Here is a 22790-nt window from a genome sequence, read left to right on the forward strand (position 1 = left end):
GCAGACTGAAGTTTGCCATTCCTACATTTGCACGTTACCGTCACTCGTCACCAATTCAGACGAGTATGACTTATGGTTAGTAATTGGTGTTTTCGTGTTAAAGTGGATGTTTTAATGATTGCACATTCCTTTGTACTTTTTTTTTTAAATAGCATCACTTTCCTTATTGCCTTTCTCCCTATATTTTACCAATACATTCCATATTTATCAATATCCTCTCACCTTGCTTTTGTACCACAGCGGTCACGCTCCAAAACACCCAAATGGCCCAATAGTTCCCCCGCGTGTCTGTTTTTCTAAATGCAGCAATACCCAGCCTTTACGTAATACGAATGACGAAAGCGGAAGTGGGCGGTGTTTGGTCTTCAAGCTTGCGCCCTCTGCTGTTCCAATAAGGTTGCTGCACAAAGGGAGACATTGGAAGTAAAATGCGTCTTTTGAATGTCTTTTTCTGACGATAAGATAGGCTCAAACATTTTCAGGAAGCTGCTAACGAGAGGCTAACGCCGGAACCCCGTCCTCTGTAGAAAAGGGTACGTCGCGCGCACACGCACGCACGCACTTGGCGTGCACACGACAACGTGGTGGCTGAATTTGCGTGCGTCACAGTGTAGAAATGTCCGAGTAGCAGCGTTGTTGTTCGTCGTGACATGAAGTCATTGTGTAACCGGACTCGTGCTATTTTACATTTCCAATCCAAATTGCTAAGTCGTCACAACTCCTGTGAAAAGTGCGCATGCCCATAACGAGGGGGCGCTGTTGTCCCGGGATGTTGTCAGTCAGCGTGTTGACGGATGACCTTTGAAACAGCAAATTGGGAGAGAGAGAAATCAATACCGCAAGGGGCGTTAATGAAAATTAAAGCATCACAATTAATGGAGCTCGTTATACGTTTTTTCGTTGTGCCTTGTGATTAACTTATAAAGGCCTCTCGCCCAACGTCTTCCTTTTCACTCCAATTAGGACAAACGGTATCGAAATGGCTGATTTTCTCGTTTGCTTCATCTGATTTTGCACATCCGGGTGTGTTTCACAATAAAAGTGAGTGACGTCGTTGGAGGCACGCGCCCTCCGTCTCTGTTTTTCTCAGCCCATTTGGGGGCAGTCTAAAATGTTTAATGCTAAAAAGGCCAGCTACCTAGATTCATGTGGACATCGTTTTTCCGACACTAAGTGGCGTTAAGCTTTTTGTACACTTGCTTTTAGACTGTCTCCCAATTTGTGCCGTTCTGCAAGTGTTTATTTTGGGTGACGTCAGCGCAGGGCCGCCGCCATCTGTCCTCCAGTCTTTCTTTCCCTTTATCGCCGTCGTGCCTCATCACACCCTTTTCCAAAGGTTCATCGATTTGAGACATTCTTTCCCAATGCCCTCATTCACTGGACTTCAAGTGGCTTTTATTGAGACTGTCGCTCGAATTTAGCCGCCAATATGTCATCTTAAGGTTTGATAGATTGTCAGAAGCTCATGTCAAATGTGATGGTGCCGTAATTCCCCTCTCAAATACAAAGTGGTCTTGCTGCCTCTAACAACATGGCTGCGGAAAGAGAGTCAGTGTTGGCGAGTCAGAGATTTGCTCGCTATTTTTAGCCACTCCTTTGGCCGGCCTAATGACTTTTTAAGAAAGAAAAAGTTGCAAATCGTTTGAGAGAAGGAAGTCAGTCGTGCTGAACATTTCCATCCATCGTGGATAATTTTACAGTCAATATAGAAAACCACTCAGGCCTTTCTATGTTTCTGTTTTTTAACATTGCTCATAATGATGGTCCTCAAAGAGCAAAGTATTGACTAGCTTTCTAGCCATGATGTCGAGCGTAAGAGCCACGAGTTTAGTTGCTGACTTTGTTGGACTTGTCCCCGAGGGGGCTTGACGTGAATGCGCACCAAAGCGGAGCCAAAAAGACGGCGGCCTCCAAAGTACAGGCCGTCCCGAAACAGGAAGCGCACGCGGCCACTTCCTCCCCGAGCAAAACAAGCCGCCTGCGCCCCTCCCTTTGCGGGCCCGTCCGTCCTTGTCAATGGCGCACATGTGCCGCACGCTTTGCCCCTTCCTCGGCGCCGCCATGTCCTATCTCTTCGGCCCACCGCCCCGCCCCTCCGGTTTTCTCTGCCAGCGTGCCCGAGTAGCTGCCTGGAGATGAAGGAGCTAATTAATTTGATTTAGGCTGTGGAAAAAGCAGCCGTCCGTCCCCTGTCCCTCCTCCACTTTGTATCGAGCAAACACACACACACACACATTTTATTTTCCACCTATCCTTCCCAGTCTCTTTTGGCGTGGTGCGCACGCTCCGTCTCCTCTCGGATTGCCCGCGCTTACACAAGCAGCCGTTCGCCGCCGACTGATTGTGTTCTGTGCGGCTGCCATTTGACACGCCGCTCGAGGTTTAGTAGAAGTCCGCGACCACCGCCGGGCGGCCTCGTTAAAAACCCGCGCGGGCTCTTGACATCTCATTAAAGGATTCCTGTGTTGTCTTTGCAGGTCAGGCCCACCGTCTGCAGCATCCGGCATGCAAACTCCTCAAGTGATGCCAAGAAAGGTGAGAATTTTCATTTTGTAGCGTAACGAGCTAGCCTTCCTTTTTTTTTTTTTATTGCATTTGTCCCCAATTAGCCAATCGCAAATCTCTGGGAAAAGAAAATCACTGCCCTACTATAGTATAAAAGTATGGCTTTGGTGCCATCTTTTGTTATGTTGGGACCAAGGAACTAAGTTGAAATGAGTTGAGGAGCTTCATCCCGGGGATTCTGTTTGCACTGTTTTCAGCAGGGGAATATTTTTATTTTAACATGACAATATGATGACAGTCCCACCCCAAAACAAATACTGAAAGGACAAAGTAATGTAAAACAGTCAAAGGTTCTGCCTGAAGTAAAGATTAACTGGCCAAAAAGAAATTCTTTTATTTGTTATGTATTTAATTTAAAAAACAACAACAACATCCGATTAATCGGGTATCGGAATTACATTTTGCCAAATATCAGTCGGCCTAAAGAATTCCTATCGGGCCCCACAAAAAAACACCACTGTGAATTTCTTATAAGAAAAAGGGTATCACACAGCATTAAAAAACAGCATATTAACTTTTGTCCGCCACGTAACCAGCAAACACACAAACGTTTTTCTTGTTTTTCCTCTTTTTGGTTTACTGATGGCTGGCAAAGCAGCACGATGGTCCATTCCCGTCCCCAACTGGCATTGCCCCCCCCCCTTCCCCACTGCAAAAAACAAACAAACAAAAAACCATCATGAATTGATGAAGTGTGCTGCCGCCATCTAGTGGTGGGGGTCAGAAGCGCACCCGGTACAGTGAATGTTCATTTAAAACAGAAAATAAAAACAAAAATGTCATTTTTGAAGATGTTTTCCTACCACTGCATTGTAAACTGGACATTGAAGGCTTAGAATTCAAACACAAATGCATATTTTAAACGAATGAATCCACCGAAGATGCACAAACCAATCTTCTGTCCATGCGTGTGTTTCCTGAAATCAAACGAGGCGCGCGAGAGTTAACGTTTGTCCTCGGCACCCTCGCATTTTTGCGGCGCGGCGTCCGCCAAGCAGCTGCCTCGGCCCGCAAAAGGCGGCGCCGCCACCGCCGCTTCCTCTTGAAGAGAGCGCTGACATTGGAGGCCTTTCAAAGCTTTGGACCCTCCCACTTGTCAAGCGCGTCCAAGTCAGCCGGAGAGCGGCTTAGTCATCCGCTCTCCTCTGCAGGTCACCGAGGACGTGCGCTGCTGCCGACACTCCGCCGCTCTTGCGAGACACGTCCGCTGCCTGAAACAAAACGTGTTGATGCATTGCAGCGTTTGCACTTGAGCTTTTTTTTTGCTGAAGAGCTGAGAAGTGACCAGCCTGCGCAAATTGCTTGCCTTTATCACGTCGTAGACAAACGTTTGCGGCGGAAGGCCGGGAAGCGCGTCTGCATTACATTCCGGCCGTGGAGCCTCCTGCGGAGAGTTTGTTTTCCTCGCGGTTTGGTGGATTTTCTCCGGCCGCTCCGGCTTCCCCCCACATTCCAAAAATACATTCACCTCCGAAGACTCTGATTTGCCATTGTAGGAATTAGACTTTTTTTTAAAAATTTCTAGGGTTTTTTTTTTTTAGTTTTAGGAATTTGACTTCACGGGCGCCTGACCGATATTGACTTTTTATTTTTTCCTTTAGGGTTTTTCTTTTTCAATTTTTTTTTTTAATTGGCCAATTCCAATAATCGACCAATACTTTTCAGAAATATGTAATGAATAAATAAACACTTCCGACGACAAATACATGAATGTTTGGCAAGACATTTGATTGTTTGACCACTATAATCATACAGCCAATTTAACATCGGCCAATGTAATCAGACGGCTGATTCATCGATTGGGCCCCATAGTCTCTCGTATGTGCAAAACCTCGAGCACGTAAGACTTCTCAAATTGGGCCAGATGTGTTTACACGCTGCTCTATTTTTATGGTGTTGCTCTTCAGCCTTGACTTTTTTTTTTTTTTTTTTTTTTAACTCTCTCGCTCCGCACTGGCCTTCGCACGAGGAAAAAGCTTTGACCTCCACAGTGCCCTTGCCGTGATACATGACGTCATGTGATTATTAATAGGCCACGTCGGATACCGTAAAGTAGCCGATGATGTTTTTCCCGCTGTTGAATATAGTTGCAGAATGTAACCATGATTAAAAAAGAAAAAAGAAAACTAATCCCAATGAATAAAAGAAGGTATTTTCTGATCTTTTACTTCCTCCAACAAAAAAAGATCTGAAATACTAGCAGAACATTATTATTATTATTATTGTGGGAGATTTGCTAACCACTTTAGCACCATGCAGCCTTGTAAGAATTGAAAAAATAAAATAAAATTGTCAGAACTTTAAAAAAAAAAAAAAAAACTTTCAGACTCTTAAATGTGTTTTTGGCCACTTTTCCTCACTTAGCAGACCATTATAAATATATTAACTCAAAATACATTTCCGAAAGTTTCTATCTGTGGTGCGGCCTTGGCAAGCAGTCCGGCTCCACATTTTCAGAGAAAATGGCTTCCTGCTAGCCTCTGTCTTTTTCATTTCATTTTTATTTTTTTTTTTGGAGCTGGGGTGCTGTTGTTTTTCCTTTGGACGTTCAGATGTCGCTTGGAAGCACAGTATGAAAAGCCGTGATCACGTTAGGGCCAAAGAGCCATGAATAGGGGCGGCCGGACGACGGGGGCGCTCTGAATGGCCGAGCTGATGGCGAGCACGCGTGTAGACTTGGCGCACACAAACACACACACACACACACACACATCCTAAAGCTATTGTCTTTGCCACCAGGCACGCCGCTTCTTACAAACTTCTTGCTTTCTTCTTGGGCTGGCTCTTTCCACCGAGATGTAATTCTTTGTCACGTGAAACCGCGCTGGAGTGAATGAGTTGGCGGTGGGTGGTAACAGGGTGCGGGGGGGTTCAAAAAAAAAAAAAAAGTTTGTCCTCCGACTCTTGAGAGCCGCCAGAGAGGTCACAGGAACAACACCCAATCCCGGAGCGGTTCCCATGGCGACCAGTGTGGCAGCTCACAATGAGGGTGAGAGCGAGAGAGAGAGTGATGAAAGGGAGTGAGAGGGAAAGGGCAGGAGGCGAGCGGCCGGCCGGCCGGCCGGCGTCAGGATTCAGTTGGTGGATTCGAGGGGGGGGGGCTGAAAGGGACAAGTAGCGTTACGCCGACACAACATATTTGAACGGGTTTACCATCAACGGCTCACATTCTTTCCTCGTTTTGATAAATCGCTCTTTGCGAGACATCTTAGCTGATATCCGTCAGTTGATGATGATCCTGACGTAATGCTGCAATGCAAGTGGGTGTGCTGCTCCTCCTACTATGCCTTCCTTGGCCACTGGGGGGGCGCTACGCTGTCATACAGTCTTGCAGACAAAGAGGAAGAATGATATTTCTACTCCCCAATAGGTTACTGTAATATCTGTCAGTTTTCATTAAAAATAAGAATGTATTACGGGGTTTTTGATTTAAACGATTCATTTGGGTAAGCTGAAGGACTTTTTTCATGATCTCTAAAAAAAAAAATGATTACAACAATTGACCGCTGACCTATTCTTCTGCCCAGTGTTCTGATCGCTAATTATCTTGCATCTGCGTCAGTCAGGTCAAATTTTAGGTCGGCGTTAGCATAATTTTAACCTATTGACGCCTACCCGGAATAAATTGTTGGATATTTTCAAGTGAAACTTGGCAGCCAATCGGAATCAAAGATGCAACACACACCTTTTTTTTGTTTTTTTTAAATTCTCATTGCGTTGAAGTGACTCAGCATTTTGACAGTTTTGGGAAATCTTGCCACACGGCTACTTTGAATTGTTGTAGAAATGCTGACTGTTAGCATGTCATTGGGCATTTTCAGCTTCCGAGCCGTGATTGGTTGCCACTTCAGACATGGCAACTGTGATGTCATTTTCAGTTGACAGCGAAATGGCCGCCCCCTGGGCTGGATGAATTTGGCCTTGGCATGAATCTGAATACTGTGTTTCAACCAGTTGGGCTGCACAGAATATATGACAAAGAAAATTTGACTTCCCCTTTAAGCTAGCAGTGCTAACTGTTTCTTCGCCAATCTAGTTTGCTTGTTTTCACGCTACCTGTTTTTTTTTTTATGCTTAGTTTGACAGTAAACTCCTGGCGCGAATGCACTTTTTGGATGAATCGTGTCGAACTGAAGTTGAATGAAATTTACCGTCACCTCCTCCGGGTATCAAGACGTTGCTTAATTCAGGTCTCACCACTTCCTGGTGGCTCGCTCTTCCAACACACCTGCGTGAATCGTCAACCGAGTACACGCGGGCCTGCGACCGAGCGGCGACCTCATAGGCCGCCTCTTCCTGGACTTTCCTTATTTGATCATTTAATAGATGTCCGCCACTCAACCTCAACCTGGCCATTTAACGCATCCAATTACTTTGGAGCCTCGCTTCGCCTCGCCACCCCACCTCATGTCCACCCGCCCCTTCGCCAACTTTCGCTTGGCTTCACAAGCGCATTCCCATCCGCCATTTGCCTGCCGCCACTTTGTCCTCCCTCTCTGTCTCTCTTTCTCTCCTCCTCTCTCTCTTTCTTTCCCGCTCCGTCTGTTCGTCCGTCCACCCGTCCTCGTGCCTGGGGTCTGCGACTTGGCTCAGTTCCTGTTTGTTTTCAGCCATTTTGGGGACTCGCCACGCTCGTGACAAACTGCTTAAATGGCGTCCTCGCGGCTCGCTCTGCCTCTCCCTCCCTCACCCTATCATTGGGCTTTGTGTATATCAAGTAGTGTGTGCGTGTGTGTGTGTGTGCGTGTGTGTGTGTGTGGAGGGATAAAGGGAACAACACTTCCAAATAAAAAGAAGATTGGATTCAGTTGGGTGGGGTGTGCGGAAAGGAGGTTTTGGGGGGGGGGGCAATTGGGAAAAAGACTCCGTGTGGTGTGTGAGGTAAAACCTGGAGCGTGAAAAAGAGAGAGAGAGGGCAAGTTGGAGTGTGAGAATCGCTCCTGCCCTCTGTCTTCATACGCCGCCTGTGTACTCTCTCTCTCCCTCTCTCGCTCTCTTGCCTTCCCTCCCTTCCTCTCTCTCGACTACAGACGGACGGGGGAGAGTGAGCGAGCGAGCGAGCGAGAGAGAGAGAGAGAGAGAGAGGAGCGCGGGGGAGAGGACACATCGCAGCAGAGATGCAGCAGGAGGCTTTCCGAGGTACGTTGTGTTCTATGCTCGCCCAGAGAGCGCGAATAAGCGGAAGAGAGGCCGCCTTGTCTTGTCAGCCCACCCCTCGCTTGCCTGCTTTCCTGCTTTTCCGCGCGTCAAAGCGTCAGGGGGGTGTCTGCCGTTTTGTGTTTATTTGTCGCCTTGCGTGCGTCGGGGCGTGAGCGCTGGTGGGTGTGTGTGCGCGGACGGCGATTGGAGCCCGTGCGCGCGCGCTCCGGCCTTATTCTTGCGTGCGCGCGCGCGCGCATGTAGCAAGGCCTTCGTCGCCCTCATCCTCGGCCTCTGTCGCACTTTTTTTTTTTTTTTTTTTTTTTTTTTTTTCCGAGGGCGGGCGCTGAAAGTTTTGGATCGCTCCGAGCTTGGCCGCGTCTCGTCTCGGCGTGAGGGACTGACAGGTCAGAATGAGCGTGAAACGGACTGGGTGGTGGGACAACCCCCCCCCCTCTCTCTCTCTCTCTCTCTCTCTGTCTCTCTCTTCCCTCCACGGCCACATGTCTTTCCGTTGAGTGTTCCTGTGGCTTGTTTTGGTTGCGCATGTGTCGTCCATTTTAGCTGGCTGTTGTTGTGCTGGAGGTTGTTGGAGGGCATATTGATGTTTTTTCCAAAACAGACCGGCATCAGCTGCCAACCACTCGGCATTCCACGGTTTCCATGGTTTCCGAGCACCCCCCCTCCCCTCCCCTCCCCTCCCTCATTAACGTATGGAAAGTATGATGCGGGAACGCCGTAGGGAGCGAGGACAGAGGGAAGATGAGCGGTTGTGTTTTGGTGCTCAGGACTTGTGAAACTTTTTGGGTCCGGCAACCGCGTCTTAATGGAAAGGCCCCGTGAAGTTATAATTATTATGAAATTGCTGCTGTCTAACTTACATCAGTTCTGGTCAGCCTTTTAATTTTTTTCACTCCTCAAATTCCAGTTGTTTGGCACAATACACAGGTTATAAAACAAACACATTCTTACCTGTTTGTTTTTTTATATTCCTCATAATCCGGCCTTTCTCCAAACCCTTAATCAGCTCTTTTGCCAACGCTCAATAGTTCATCAATTTGCTGCCTTCTTCAAAAGCAGAAAACAAAACATTTTAAATGTGAATAAAACAGATTTTAAGAAATTTAAAAAAACCTTTTCATGGGTTTCAGTTGGCCACAATAGAGCCAAATATTATTATTGATTTTATTTAATAGCTAAAGTTTAACAAATTACAAAAAGAGGCCATTTTAAAAAGAAAAATGGATACCATGATGATTAGACATTATTATGAGACGTGATAGTTTATTATGAAATAGTTTTAGGGCTTTTGGGACCCAGGAACCGTCATGGCAGCCGCTCGTGGCCTTCAAGCAAATTTGTGCTGGCGCCAACTTGGTCAGATTTTGCTGTGTCGTGGCTGCTACTTGCATTCGCTGATGCTAAGAATGTTGGCGGACAGTTATTTTGTACATAATTGTTTTTTTATTTTTACTTGCATATGGGAAACGAGCGCCCCAGTTGGCAATGTTGCTTCTCAGCTTGAGAGGGAAACGCTGATTGATATCAGTGTGATGAGGAGCTGCTGTGGGCCACTCACGCTCGCTGATGTCACATGCGCCACATTAGGCTCCGCCTCTTAAAGGCACGTAGCTCCACTCCTCAGTGTGTGCATTATTGTTGGTATTATTTATGCTTGATGTTGGTGTTCAAATAAGTGCGCAATTTATTTCGAAGTGTTCAAAGTTCAAGGGAAGAATTGATTTTTTTTATTAATTGGAGGATTAGAACGTCTGGACCGTATAGTGAGCCCAACTACTATGTTTTTTGTTGGTGCTATTTTTTAAGCGAAAATTCTGACAACCAGTTAATTGGATGATTATTATTTTTTGAATTATATAATTAATAAAAGAACTTCTTTTGGGATCCCTTAACGCTTATAACAAGGAAGGTATTAATTGCTGGCCAAACATTTGACTTTTGACAATATTTTTTTCTAAAGCCTCAATCTCACTAAGTAGCAAAGGTTAGCAAGGCTCTCCGTACGACTTGGATATCTATATTTTTTGGGGCAGCCTTCGTTGCGGGTCGCAAACAAACACAAAGACGTTGGTCAGACACTCGCCAACAGTTTTAAGTCGGCAACGTTTTTTTTTTCTTGAGACAAAACTGTTTGCAACCTTTTAGGAAACCTGACAAAATAGCAGCAATGGCTTTGTGCTCAACGAGATAAGGCCTCTAAGTATCGCCTTGGAAACGACCTCAGAAAGGTCACGAGTGTCTCCTCGGGCTTTTCAAAGATGTCGGCTCGAGTTGGCGGAACGGTCCGTTTTGCTGCGTGAGCGGGAGGGCCGCCATCTCGTCCCGTTCCGCTTGGCGGTGGGGGCTTGTGTGGAGTTGAGCAGCCATTCTTCACGCGCTCCTCTTCACAGACGACCAACCGGCGCTTTGATTTGGGCCCCTCCGGCCAGCCCTCACGGGGGAGAAAGCCCGAGCGACACCTTCCCCGTCGCGCACGCTCCCGGCCGCCAGCTGGAGAGGCGAGGCGAGGCGAGGCCCCCGCATTCCTCCCCGCAGGCGGGCTGGCGGGCGGCTGGGCACTCCCCTCCACCCCTCGTGCACGCACCAAACACGGCAGACAGGCTAGGCATTATGCTGCTCCATCGCAACTTTGATTTCCGGGATAATGGATGTTTGAGGCCGGCCGGCCGGCCGTTTGGCCGAGACGTCACGTCCGCACTTGCAGCACGTTGCGCAACGGCGCTTATTCCCTGAAGTTGCTTCTGTGGAAAAGCTCCCTATTCAACTCACAAGCTGAGGGAAAAGTGTGGCAACTCAAGTTAAAGCACGTTTTCTTTTGGCGAAAGGCTTCGAGGTAGAACCAAATGACGTACGGTTGGGATGATGAATTGAAATTGAAAATCATTACTATAAAGTGTAGTACATGGAATGTCCTCTAAAAATAGCTTGATCAAAAATAACCAAATTAAATGATCTGAAATGATTGTAAAAACATATAATTAATATTATTATAAATTAAAAAAAATAAAAACAGCTTGATTAAAAATAAGCAAATTAAATTATGACTAAAAATCATTATTATTATTTTTGTACAAAGAAATCCATTTTAGGAGGTTGTTTTCTCGGGTAAGAAAAGTTGCTTCAAATTGACCCAAGTCAAGTCAGAGCACGAAAAACTGGAGAAATACCAAGGGCTGAAGGAAGAACTGGGGAAAATGTGGAGCGTTAATAGGCAACAGGGGCGCTAATGATAGGGGGGCTTTCTGGGGGCCCCTCATGCTAGATGGATGGCTCCGGCATCGTGCAGAACCTGCGCAGAACCCTCAAAGCTCCCAAGACTCGGGCGGAGGAAACAATGATTACTTTTTCAAGTAATCATCTGATTAATTGGTGCGGCTGAACGAGAAAGCTTTCAAATAAATACATAGGTCGATGTAAACATCGATTACGTCTTTGTGGGACCGGACGGCCGCCAGACGTCGTGCCGCTGCCTGTGCCTTCGCTCGGCGCCCGCGTGCGTCACAGGCAGATGAAAAAATAGCCGCGGAGTGGGTGCGAAGGGGAGGGGAGCGTCGCACGCATTTTCCCGGCGCGGGCGTCAGATGAGACGCTGACATTTTTAGCCGAGCGCCGTCTCTCGCCGAATCCGCCCACTCGGAGACGACCGGGGGGGGCGCGCGCTCGCTCGCTCGCCTTCAGGGATTTCCCGAGCGGCGGAAAGCCATTTCGGCATTTATATCAGGTACCAAGATTGGCGTGCTAGCTCATCAGCCAAAAAGCTGCGGCGAAGGCGTCGCGACTGCAGATGAGCCCATGGCGGCGCTTGGCGTCAGGTCGCACTCGGGCGCAGGTGACAAGTGCGGCCAAGCGGGGCCGACTTTGTTGACGTCTAGCCTGCGGGGCCTGCGTGCGTGCACACGGTTGTCGTGCGCGAGTGTTTGTCTGCCGAGAGGCTCCTCCCCTTCCTTCATCCTCCTCTTCGTCCCCGTCGACCACATGGAGCCCTGCCCTATATTGGCCATTTTGTACCCCTAGCGAGCCGAAGCTCAACGCTTTGGAATCGGCAGTTATTTTTTTCGTCTGCAACGAGAAAAATCCAGACAGCAAAAGTCTCTTCAGTAATTATATGGAATCCAAATGTGGCACATTACGACTCGGTCCTGACCGATGAATCGGCTCTTTTAGAATCGGCGATTTTTCTCTCTCTTGTAAGGGTAAACGAGTTTGAAAGGACAACATATTGAAAAACAGTCAAATGTTCCGCCTTGAATGCAAATCATTGTGCGGCAGAAGTTCGAGCCTCACATCATAGCACGGGATTGTTTGCATTCATTTCCTTAAACGTGCTTGTCTTAAAACAATGCCGATATGATTGATTTTTTCTTATATATGTAGTTCGCGCTTTATTATGGAATGGATTGTAATTAGGGCTGGGCATTGAATCCAAATTGAATCATGATTTGGATTTTGGTTCCTCATGATCTAAAAAACTATTTTTGAAAAAAAAAAAACGATTGACTTGCCGATTGTAATTTTCGACTCAAAATGCTTCCTGTGCCTGACAAATGTTAATTTTGATTTTTTTTCATTTAGCTATGACTCCATGATACTTTATATTTCTTGTTTAATTTGTAGTTGATCTTTCAAGCTTGATCTAAATTAGAGTTTTGGACTAATTGCGTTTGCTAATTTCAACATCAATGGAAAAAAAAAAAAAACGGTGCTTATGACATTTTCCATGATGCTAATCTTGCGACGGGGGGGGTGACGTCATGGGTGGGCCTGCGCCTGATGAGTGAAGGACGCGATGCGACGCGTACGCCATAACGACGCCTATGGAGGCTTTAGGGAATGTGAGCCAGCCAGCCCTCGCTCGCTCGCTCGCCTTTCTCCGGCTGCCTTTTCGTGTCAGCCGTTGCCTCTCTGTCGCTCGCTCTCTCGCTCGCTCTCTCTCTCGCTCGCCTTCCTCTTCCCTCTGCAATAACAGTGCTGACCTACTTTCTGCTTGTTCAGTGCTGCCTGTGGAATTTTACAGCGGCCTGCCTCCCTGGCCGCCTTGCCGCTTGAAAACGCAGGCAGCAAAGCATGACTGAGGATTTTTGTCTCCTGGCGTCATTTGCGCTCTTACGCAGGCTGCGACGCCTCTCAGCAAATCAGCACTTTTCCAAATTGGCCCTCTGGAAGACGTCATCGAGCGCGCCGTCGGTAGGCTCGCGCGTGGCCTCGTCGCGTGCGGCGCTCGGCTGCGGTTAGATGGAAAAATGCAAAGTGGCTCGTTGCCTGGCGTTCTATCCGGTCACGGAAGGCGGGTGGGACAAACGTCAGCTGTGCGGCGGTGGCAGGAAGTAACCCAGCGCAACGGCTTCAGTCCATTTGTCAAGTACTCGAATATTGCTTTTAATGACGACCTACATTTGGTTGATATCACCAAATCCAATTTTCCCCAAATGGTTTTTGGAGATGCTTCTTTCAGTGTGCTCGCCTTGGCCACTAAGGGGCAGTGTAGGACTGACAAACCGACTCGTTTCTCAGCTCATCAGTACGACACTAATATTCACCGCTCTTTGAAAGAGTTTTGAAGCCTTTTGGGGAATTTTATAGGTTGCTATGGGAAAAAAAATAGCTGATAGCGTAAATGTGAGGCTAGTGCTTGGTAGCTCTTCATTTTTTTTCTTGTCATGTAAAGTTGTAGCTGTTTACGCAAGTATCTCTACTTCTACACGAATACAAAGCGTGAGTACTTCTGCCGCTGTTCAACTCGGTCTCCCTGCCTTTTCATCGTTCCTGGCAAATAGTTAAATTCTTATCCGGCAGATACGAAGCCCTTCCAGGAATGTCCAACAAGGCCAGAGTGGAAAGAGAACGTGACTGTTTTTATTAGCGATAGGGTCATTGAGCCGAATCGATACGGAGTCATGATTCAAATGGGCGGGGAAGTTACTCATTTATTTTCCGCTTCTTCTTTCAAGGTATATTTAAAGTTGAGTTGTAGTCATTGAACAAATACAAAGTTTGGAAATCAGTTAAATGATCATATTTCCTAGATGTGACTTCAATAGTGATAAAAAAAAAAAGAAGAAAAAAACATAATCGTGATTTTTGCCATAATTGCTGTGACTCTGGTGGTACCTTCAATTTTGGCCATTTTTTTTCCCCTTTCCAGCCCCTCTAAACTCCCCCAAAAAGTATATATATATATCCATATATATGGATGGATGGATGGATAGATGGATGGTGGACGGACGAACGCATGGACGGATGGATGGAGGAACGAATGAATGGATTCAACAATTGTTTCTGAACGACTTTTTCCTCACGCTGTTCCTTGCGTGCGAGCATTGGACACTAGTGGACAGTATAGAGGCCTCTGTCAGTATGTTATTTAATGTTCAGTTGCACGATGCCGGTTTCGTTTCGTTGCGTCGAGCGTTTTGTATTTGTACCTCGAGCCTAATTGTTTTCTTTTTTTCAGAATTCGGGTGCTGGTCATGGTGTCCGGGGTGAAGGAGTGGGACCCCCTCCACGTGGGTCTGATTCACTCTCCTCTGAGTGAGCGACACCTGGCTTCCGGGTTAGCGCCTCCCTGCTCCTTCACACATTGTGTCGCCAAGGACGCCACTTGCCGCCGCCAGAGTCAGTGCCAGACGCCTTTCACTCGAGTAAGCGCACAAGTCTTTCAGCCGCCCGGTGGCTCAAACCGGGCCAAACCAGACGCTCGAGGGGAACTCCGCCAGCTGGAGATGAAGGGGAAAAGGCAGTGCGGTCGAGGAGAAGCCATGGAGGACAGGCTGGAGAGCGTGACGGACGGACCTAAGAATGCAAAAATCACCTTAAGCTTCCCAGTCAGCGCCGGGCCCCTCCCGACCTCGTTGACGTCATCGGGCTTTTGCCGTAACGCCGCGTCATCCTCTTCCCCGCACAGACGCCGGCCTTCCTCCAAGAGCTCCGACGAGGGGTCTCTATGGAAACTGGACTCCACCATGGACGTAAAGCACAGACCTTTCAAGCCCCCGAGGCGCGACAGTTCTCCGTCCTCGTCGCCCTCCTCCTCCTCATCCCCCATGAGCGCCGCTCACGCGCTGATCAGGAAGGATCTCAAATCCCCGCCTCCGCTCAAGTGCTCCAAACTCTCTCCGGAGACGCACTTTCACAAGACGGCGCCTGGATCTTCCAGCTCCTCTTCGGGGGGCAGCGGCGACGGCTGGGACGAAAGACACAAGTTGGCCAACGGCAGCGCTTTGCCCTCGCAAACGGCCCAGATCCTCTTCAGCCTGGGCGCCTCGGCCTACCAGAGGGGGGGCGGCGGCGACGCCGAGCGGAAGGAGAAAATAACGGGCCGGCCGGCCGCCAAGCTGGGGAGCCCTCACGGACCCAGCCTGCACCCGCCTACGCTCCACCTCCCGCCCCCTCTGCCGCCGCCCCCTCCTCCCCCGTCCGAGGGGCTGACCGCACCCCCCCACTCCTCCTCCTACTCCCCCGGCGAAATCCTCAAGCCCGAGCTGATTTGCGGGGTGTGCCACCGGCTCTTCAGCTCAGCCTCCTCTCTCACTGTCCACATGCGGCTGCACCGCGGAAGCCGCGCCCTCGGCTGCCGCTTCTGCGGCAAAGTCTTCATCCACAGCAAGCGACTGCAGTCTCACGAGGCCTCGTGCAGAGCGCCGGGCCTGCCTTCCAGACTGGGGCCGTCTCTCGCCGTGCGGCCCAAGGAGGAGCCGCCCGAGGAGGGCCAAGCGCCGGCCGAGGGCGGCGACGCCGACCAGGCCGGGCCGGAGAGAAAAGCGGCCGGCCTGCTGGCGCGCATCCAAGGCAGCGACGACGACGGCGACGCGGCGGAGGCCGGCGAGCTCCTGGCCGGCGACGAGAGCCATTTCGTGAAGGTGGTGGACGGCAACGTCATCTACTTCTGCTCCGTGTGCGAGCGCTCCTACATGACGCTGTCCAGCCTTAAGCGTCACTCCAACGTGCACTCGTGGCGACGCAGGTACCCGTGCCATTACTGCGACAAAGTCTTCGCGCTGGCCGAGTACCGCACAAAACACGAGGTGTGGCACACGGGGGAGCGCCGCTACCAGTGCATTTTCTGCTGGGACGCCTTTGCTACCTACTACAATCTGAAAACTCACCAGAAGACCATCCACGGCATCAATCCCAGTCTCATCTCCAGCGAGAAGACGGCCAACGGCGGCTACAAGCAGAAGGCAAACGCCCTCAAGCTCTACCGCCTCCTTCCCATGCGCTCGCAGAAAAGACCGTACAAGACTTACAGCGACTCCCTGCATAACGGACTGCTGATGTCATCGGCCGACGCCCCTCCCCTGCCCGGCCTGGGCTGCGCTCTGGGACCCGGAGACCTACAAGGTTTCATCAGCGGCGTCAAGCCCGACCCCGACGGCTTTCCCGATGACGTCGCGGCCGCCGACCGCCCCGCCTCGCCGCCCTTTGCTCAAACCGACTCGGCCCGGCCTGAAAAACACGACGACGACGACGAGGCCCGTGACTCGGATCCGCCTCGGAGCGGCTCCAAAGTATCCAGCGGCGGCAAAAGCAAAAGTCACAAAGCCCTGAGAGGCGCCGAGCCGAGCGGCACGCCCTCCGTCATCACGTACGGACACGCGAAAGCCTCGGTCATCGTTCACGGAGCCGCCGTGTCGTCTTCCGTCATCGTCCACAGCAAGCAGGTCTCCCCTGGAAGTGAACAAAACCAGAAGCCTGAAATCAACGCCAGTCAGAGCTCCCACAAGGGCGGCGGCGCCGCAAAGTCATCCAAGAGACAACGGGACGGCTCGGACGGCCACAGAAAGCGCTCCCGAGACGGCTCCGATCCGACGAGGCGGGATACCGAGTCGGACGGCGGCTCCTTTTTGAAGTCCAGAAAGTCCCTGGGCAAGAACGAGCCGTCAAAGTCAAAGCAGCCGTCGCCGTCGGCGGTCAAAGAGACGGGCCCGCTGTGCCAGATCACCGTACGTATCGGCGAGGAGGCCATCGTCAAGCGCAGCATCTCCGAGACCGACCTTCGCCGATCTCCTCCCAAAAGCAAGAAAGGCGAGGCGTCTTCGCATCACCACAAACATCACGGCCACCGGCGAGCCAGCCGGGCGCAGGAAGAAGAAAGCAAGGAGGAGGCGGCGGTGGCGGAAAACTCCTCCGACGAGTCCAGGGAGTACAACTTTCGCCAAAAGGTCCGCGAGCAGGACAGCGACCACGACGCCGAGGACAACCTGTGGCGACCGTACTACTCCTACAAGCCCAAGAAAAAGAGCCAGGCGCAGCTGCAGAGGTTCAAAAGCTGGCAGCGAAAGCTCAAGTTTAAGCGAGCTCTGCGGCTCAAGAGGAGGGCGGAAAAGCTGAGAAAGCGGGCCAAAAAGGAGACGGACAATTCGCAAGATGACGAGAAGCCGGCAGGGGACGAGAGAGAAGCCAAGCAAGCTAAGCTGGGTTGTCGTGACCTCGCCGCCGCCGCCACCGCACCTTCGCCGCCATCCCCCAAGCAGAAGGACCCTCTCGCCGCCGTCGCTCCTTCGGGACCCAAAAAGCGGCCCTGGAGCGACGCCGACGCGGCCGAATGCGCCACGTGCGGCTGCTGGTTCTCCAGCTCCGGCAAGCGGGACCAACACGAACTCAGTCACCTTCTGGAGTTCATGTGCCTGTTCTGCCGAGCCACGTTCCCCTCAAGGGACAAATTGGAAGACCACCAGAGGATCCAGCACCCCAAGCCCGCCGACACGCCCTCAGCACCCCCAAAAGTGGCCGACGCGCCCAAAGCCGAGGGCGGCGACCAGAAGGACGACCACGTCAACTCCAGTCCGTCTCGCCTGAGCAGGAGAGCGTTGTCGCGGCACACCTGCCCGCAGTGTCACAAAGTGTGCAAGACCTCCTCCGCGCTCAATCGCCACGTCCGACGTCACGAGCTCAGCACTTCTCCGGAGAGGGAAAAGGAAGAGGACGTCCCGGCGCCCCAAACCGCAGCCGTGAGCAGAGAGGCCGTCTCAGAGAAAGGCCAAGTCGTTTCAGTCATCAGCTACTCCACAGCAGAACCTCCTAAAACTGACCAACCTTCGTCGTCACCGGACCGTCGCGGCGAGCCGGCGACGCAACATCAGCAGGCGGGGACCGCCGACGAGCCCCAGGTGGCCGAGCGCGCCTACCCGGAACTCCAGAAGAAGCCCAGCCCAAAGACGAGCGAGATCCCGGCTAACCCGGCGCCGGTCGAAACCCGGCTGGCCCTGCCCCCCGCGCTCCAAAGCGTGCTGGTCATGAACAGAAGCGAATGTTTGGACTACCGCACCCCGGGCAAACGGAGCCTGGACAGAATGGCGAGCCCCGCGCGCAGCACGCCGGCCCCCGGCGCCTCGGCTAATGTGCCCGTGACGCCGCAGACTAGAATAACCGCGGCTGCTGCTCCTCCTGTTTCCATGGCGACCGATCGGCGATTGGTGACACGAGACGGGGTCATTATGGACAGAGAGAGGCAGGCTCCGTGCTCTACCTTTGTGCACGCCAGCTACAAGGAACCCCTCCTAGCCCAAGATGGCCGAGTCCGCTCGCTGTCCTGCAGTCCGTCTCCCAACGAAGCACAAGACCTGACCATGTCCTCCATACTGGCTCGAGAGAGGGAGATGGAGAGACAAAGACTACGAAAGCTGGAGAAACAGCGGGAAAGAGGGAAAGACCCGGAGAGGGTCCAGCACACCAGTCGACACGAACACACCCCAGCGGACCAAAAAGCTCTGTTAGTCCCCAAGGAGGAGCCTTTGAGTCCCGTGCCATCCCCGCAACACGTCCCCACCACCACCACCACCACGAATGGACCCCAGTTGCACAGGCGCACTCCAAAGTCCCCCTGCCGCCCTGGACTCTTAGCCGCGGCCAAGCAGCAGGTCCAAGAACTGGAGCGGCTCACGTTGTCCGGCGTGGGAGAACGTCCCTCCGCCCAGGCTCTCCTTCTCCCGCGGCCACCCAAAGCGCCTGAACCCGAGAGCCGGGACACCTCGAGCTTGCACGTGGAAGCGGCGCCGGTGTGCTATCCGATCCAGGAGTACCCGCTGCCCCTGATCGTGCCGGACGCCTACCAGCCAGCCAAGAAGCAAGAAGACAACCTGCTGGTGTCCTCCTACCCCGCCGGAGCGCTCCCCTTCGGCCCTCTGGGAAAGATGATGGTCCCGAACGGCGCCGACTTGGCCAAGCTGCCCTTCTATCCGGACCCGTACCAGCTCCTCTACGGGTCCCAGCTTCTGGCCTACCCGTACAACGTGGCGGCTCTTCCCGTGGCCCTCAACATGATGGCGCCCGGCGCGGACAAGGTGGAGCCTCTGCCCTTTCTGCCGGCCATCTTTAACTACGCCGCCGGCGCGGGACCCTACGTGGGTGGCACGCCGCACCCCCTGGTGGCCAACCCCAGCTTCTACGCCGCCGGCAAGAAGCAACGTGACGGCAGTGGCAAGAAACCATAGGACGCCGCCGCCGCGCCGAGTAGCAAGAAGGATCGGACCGGGGAGGAAAGGCTTGGCCAATGTTCCAGTGACGTAGCATCACCTCCTCCCTCCCTCCCTCCCTCCCTTCCTCCCATCTTTGTTCCCTGCTGTTTTGCCGTAGTGTGCCGTAGTTCTAGAACTATTATCTCGAATATCCGAATAACTAACTGCGGTCAGGGTGCATTTTTTTTTTTTGCAAGAGCGAATCGACTCAAAGCCAGTTATATGCACTACTTACAAAAATGTTGGGTGGCGGCAAAATTTCGCATTTGAACGTCGGATGCCAGAGTCTCACCCAAAGGCGATTTTTGTGAGTAGTCAACCTTCGGCAGTTACGGGCGGCGAGCTCGGCAGATATCGAGGACGGTTCGCGCCGCGCCGAACGCGGCCCGACCCCGACACACGGCATTCCTTCCTTCTCTCGTGGGCGTCTAGAAGGGATACGTCGTCCGGAAGCGTGTACGACGAGCGCTCTGGACACGCCCGTGCGACTGACGACACTGTTGGACGTGTATAGCATCGTTTCAACCTTTTTTTTTTTTTTTTTGTGCACAAAAACTAGTCACGTAGTGGTCACTCCAAGGGGGGCACTTGTAGCTGCTTTGGATATGTAGCTGGTCACTGGGTTAACAAATGCAGGCTGGTAAAACTATTGCACTTCCCTTCTTCATCTCATTTCCCTAACACGAGAGAGGAAATAAAAGGCCCCGCCCCCAATCCCCCCCACCCCTCCCCTTTTGGAGTAGATGGACAAAAAAACGAAATGGATTCAGGGTATTGAGTTATTTCTAGGCTTGGAAAAATGAGGTTGAGCTCAACAGCCAAAGCGATGCCTGGACCCCCCTGCCCCTCCCCCGCCCCCACGTGGTTCTGTTATCTCTTGTATCTTCAATGATGTTGCTGGTTAAGCCCCGCCCCCTCCCTCTTGCTGAGGGGCGGGGGGGGCCTGAACCTCAAAATATGAATGTAAATTTGAATCACACGGTCAATGAAGTACAGCTGTGTTCTGCGAGACGATGACAAATCCTTTTGAGCATTTCTTCGACATCTTTGAGATCCAATTCAAGGTCCGCACGTACACGTTCTCGCTCTTTGCCCTCACTTTGAAGAATTCAGCACACTAGTGAAGCGACTCGTAATATTTTCCCAGCATTCTTTTAATACGTTTTCAAAATAATTCATTTTTTGACAACTGAATAGCTTTAAAGTTTGAGTTTTCAGCCCATTTTATTATTTATTTGTTTTGTTTTACACGTTAGCAAAACATAAGACAAAGATAATGACGTTCAAAATAATTGGCTGATTTTTGCCATGTTTTTGGCCAATTTATTTATTTTTACACATCAAGAGATGAAGATGACGTTTAAACCACCCCCCTCCCTAAAACAAATAACATAAAATCTGTAAAAATTTTTGGAACGTCACTAGTAGTAAAACTAGCAGTTGTCAACTATTGCACAATTTCACAGCGCCCCAACATCACCCTTAAAAGCATTTTTCTATTTGCTGGTATTCTTTATCATCACAGCGAATGGTAGGAATGGTAGTCAAGATGCAAAATAGAAATACTATTCAAGTATAATTGAAATGCAGTCAAATAACTGCGCTCTTATGATCATTGTTTTCCAAAATTGTGTTCTTGCACTGTACGCACTTTTAGACACTTTAGTAAGCTATTTTGATTTCTTTATTATGCTTTGAATTACATTTTGTGAAGCGTTATGTCGTTGATGAAATTTGCTTTAATCGGTGAATCCAATTTTTTTTTTTAAACCACCCGTCGGTACTGGGAAACGTCGAAACAATGTGAACATTTTTCAAATCTCATTAAGCCCCTCCCCCTTTGGATCCCCGAGTCACGTGACTTGGACGGCGGATCTTAAACTGGATTTCGAGGATGCGGACGAGATGCTCAAACGGCTTTTTTTTACGAGACACGGTTTCAGTTGGTTGTTTTTTTTTGTTTGTTTGTTTCATACACGTAAGCTATTACAGAACAATATAAGAGTCTGGTATGCGTATATACAAACAGTAGTGCTAGCAACACGTCAGTTCCACGAAAGCATGAGCGCCACTTGCTTCCTAACCGTCTCTACGCTCGGCAAATCTTGACACTGTGCGCACAGCTTTTTTTGTTGTTGTTTTTTTCTCGTTCCCGTCTCAATCTTCCCTATCGGTCTAGTTTGGTTCTGAGTTGGCCCAACTCCACCGGGTGTTTTTTTTGTTTTTTTGTTTTTTTCAGGGGTGAGCGGTTAAGCGATGAGGAAAAACCAAAAGTCACAAAGTCAGCATATCCCTCGGATACTCGCAATACGGGCCACCTGTTGTTATTTTATTTTGTTTTTGTGTGTGTTACAAAGAAGAAAAAAAAAAGAAAAAACAAAAGAGAAAAAGGCTGTCCGTCTCCGAGGCAATATTCCAATCCATTCCTGTAGCTGTGTTTTTGGACCATGGTTTTCTTATGTCACACAGACCAAAAGCATGCCAATGGACTCGTATCGTAGTGACTGGACTGGAACCTGGTGGTGTTATACAACTCGTCTACTGTACGTTTTCGTTGAAATGAATGTGCCTCTGCTTTGATATTTAAATCATTATCTCCAGTTCAGATATCTGCCAGATTTCCCATGTTTAAGGTGCCTTGTTACGGCATAAGAAATTAGATTTGTAAATGAACGTTTTTTTTTTCTTCCGTTCCTTTAGATATCATTTGGAGATAGATCTGCCGGCTTTGTCCGCTATGAAGCTGTTCCTAGATGTAGGGGTGTGGCTAAATGTTTTTTTTGGGGGGGGTATCATATATCATGTCTAGGGTAATACTGTGCCATAGAGAGCCCTCAAAATATGTCAGTTATTTTTGGGGGAAAGAAAAAAAAAACAGATGTTTTTATGTTGCCTGAGGACTTTGTCTTTAGATTTGATACAAAGGCTCGTAGCCTCAGCTCTCCCAAAGTCTGTAGTCTCCTTTTCCCGTAACTCTTCTTGACCCCCGACTGCCCGCCCTCGCCCCCCCCCCCCTTCTGTCTCTTTGCTGCAATCAAACAAAATAAAGTATTAACCTGATGACCCAATGATATTGTATAGTTGTTATGTTAGTCTTCCGTGCGTTTCACTCCTTCGCTGCCATTGACGAGAATAAACGTCAAACATCACTTTGTACCAAGCTGCCATTGACAAGAATTGACGTCCGACATCACTTTGTACTAAGATGGCAGTGAATGAGTTAATACTCCCGTTATATATTGTATATGGCAAATTTTAGTTGAATTAAAAATCTCTTTCAAATGACAACATTTGACATATAATTGATTTAATTGGTTAATTTAGGAAAAGTCTTCCTCAATAACTGCTGAATGTTTAGTAGTGTAAAACAACAATAAAGTATTGAAAACTTGACTTTATATTACACATTTATTATTATTGAATGATGAGCAAAATTTCTTGTGCAAAATGAAAAATAAAGAATAGTAGATTTTAAAATATGTGCTTTTAAATATTTTATTTTGTCAAACAAAATTCCCATTTAAATTGGAAATTTCAACTATAGATATAAAATCATTTGAATCAGCAATTGCTTTATTCAGTGTCAAAGAATAATTTTCTTTTTAAACACCT

The 22790-nt window shown here is 49.7% G+C and overlaps 1 protein-coding gene across 3 annotated transcripts; it reads left to right on the forward strand.

Moving 5' to 3' along the window:
• Positions 1–366: 366 nt before the first annotated feature.
• zbtb4 (zinc finger and BTB domain containing 4) lies at positions 367–22246 on the forward strand. 3 transcript variants are annotated; one of them, XM_037262438.1, is made up of 3 exons: positions 367–533; positions 2478–2535; positions 14177–22246. In XM_037262438.1, the coding sequence occupies exon 3, from the start codon at positions 14193–14195 to the stop codon at positions 19152–19154; it is 4962 nt and encodes a 1653-aa protein (XP_037118333.1). In that variant the 5' UTR covers positions 367–533; positions 2478–2535; positions 14177–14192; the 3' UTR covers positions 19155–22246. The 3 variants fall into 3 exon arrangements, with proteins under 3 accessions (XP_037118333.1, XP_037118334.1, XP_037118332.1); XM_037262439.1 differs by lacking the exons at positions 367–533; positions 2478–2535 and adding an exon at positions 8024–8111; XM_037262437.1 differs by lacking the exons at positions 367–533; positions 2478–2535 and adding an exon at positions 12433–13084.
• Positions 22247–22790: the final 544 nt, after the last annotated feature.

Source organism: Syngnathus acus, chromosome 10 (genome assembly GCF_901709675.1).
Source record: "Syngnathus acus chromosome 10, fSynAcu1.2, whole genome shotgun sequence".
NCBI lineage: Eukaryota > Metazoa > Chordata > Actinopteri > Syngnathiformes > Syngnathidae > Syngnathus > Syngnathus acus.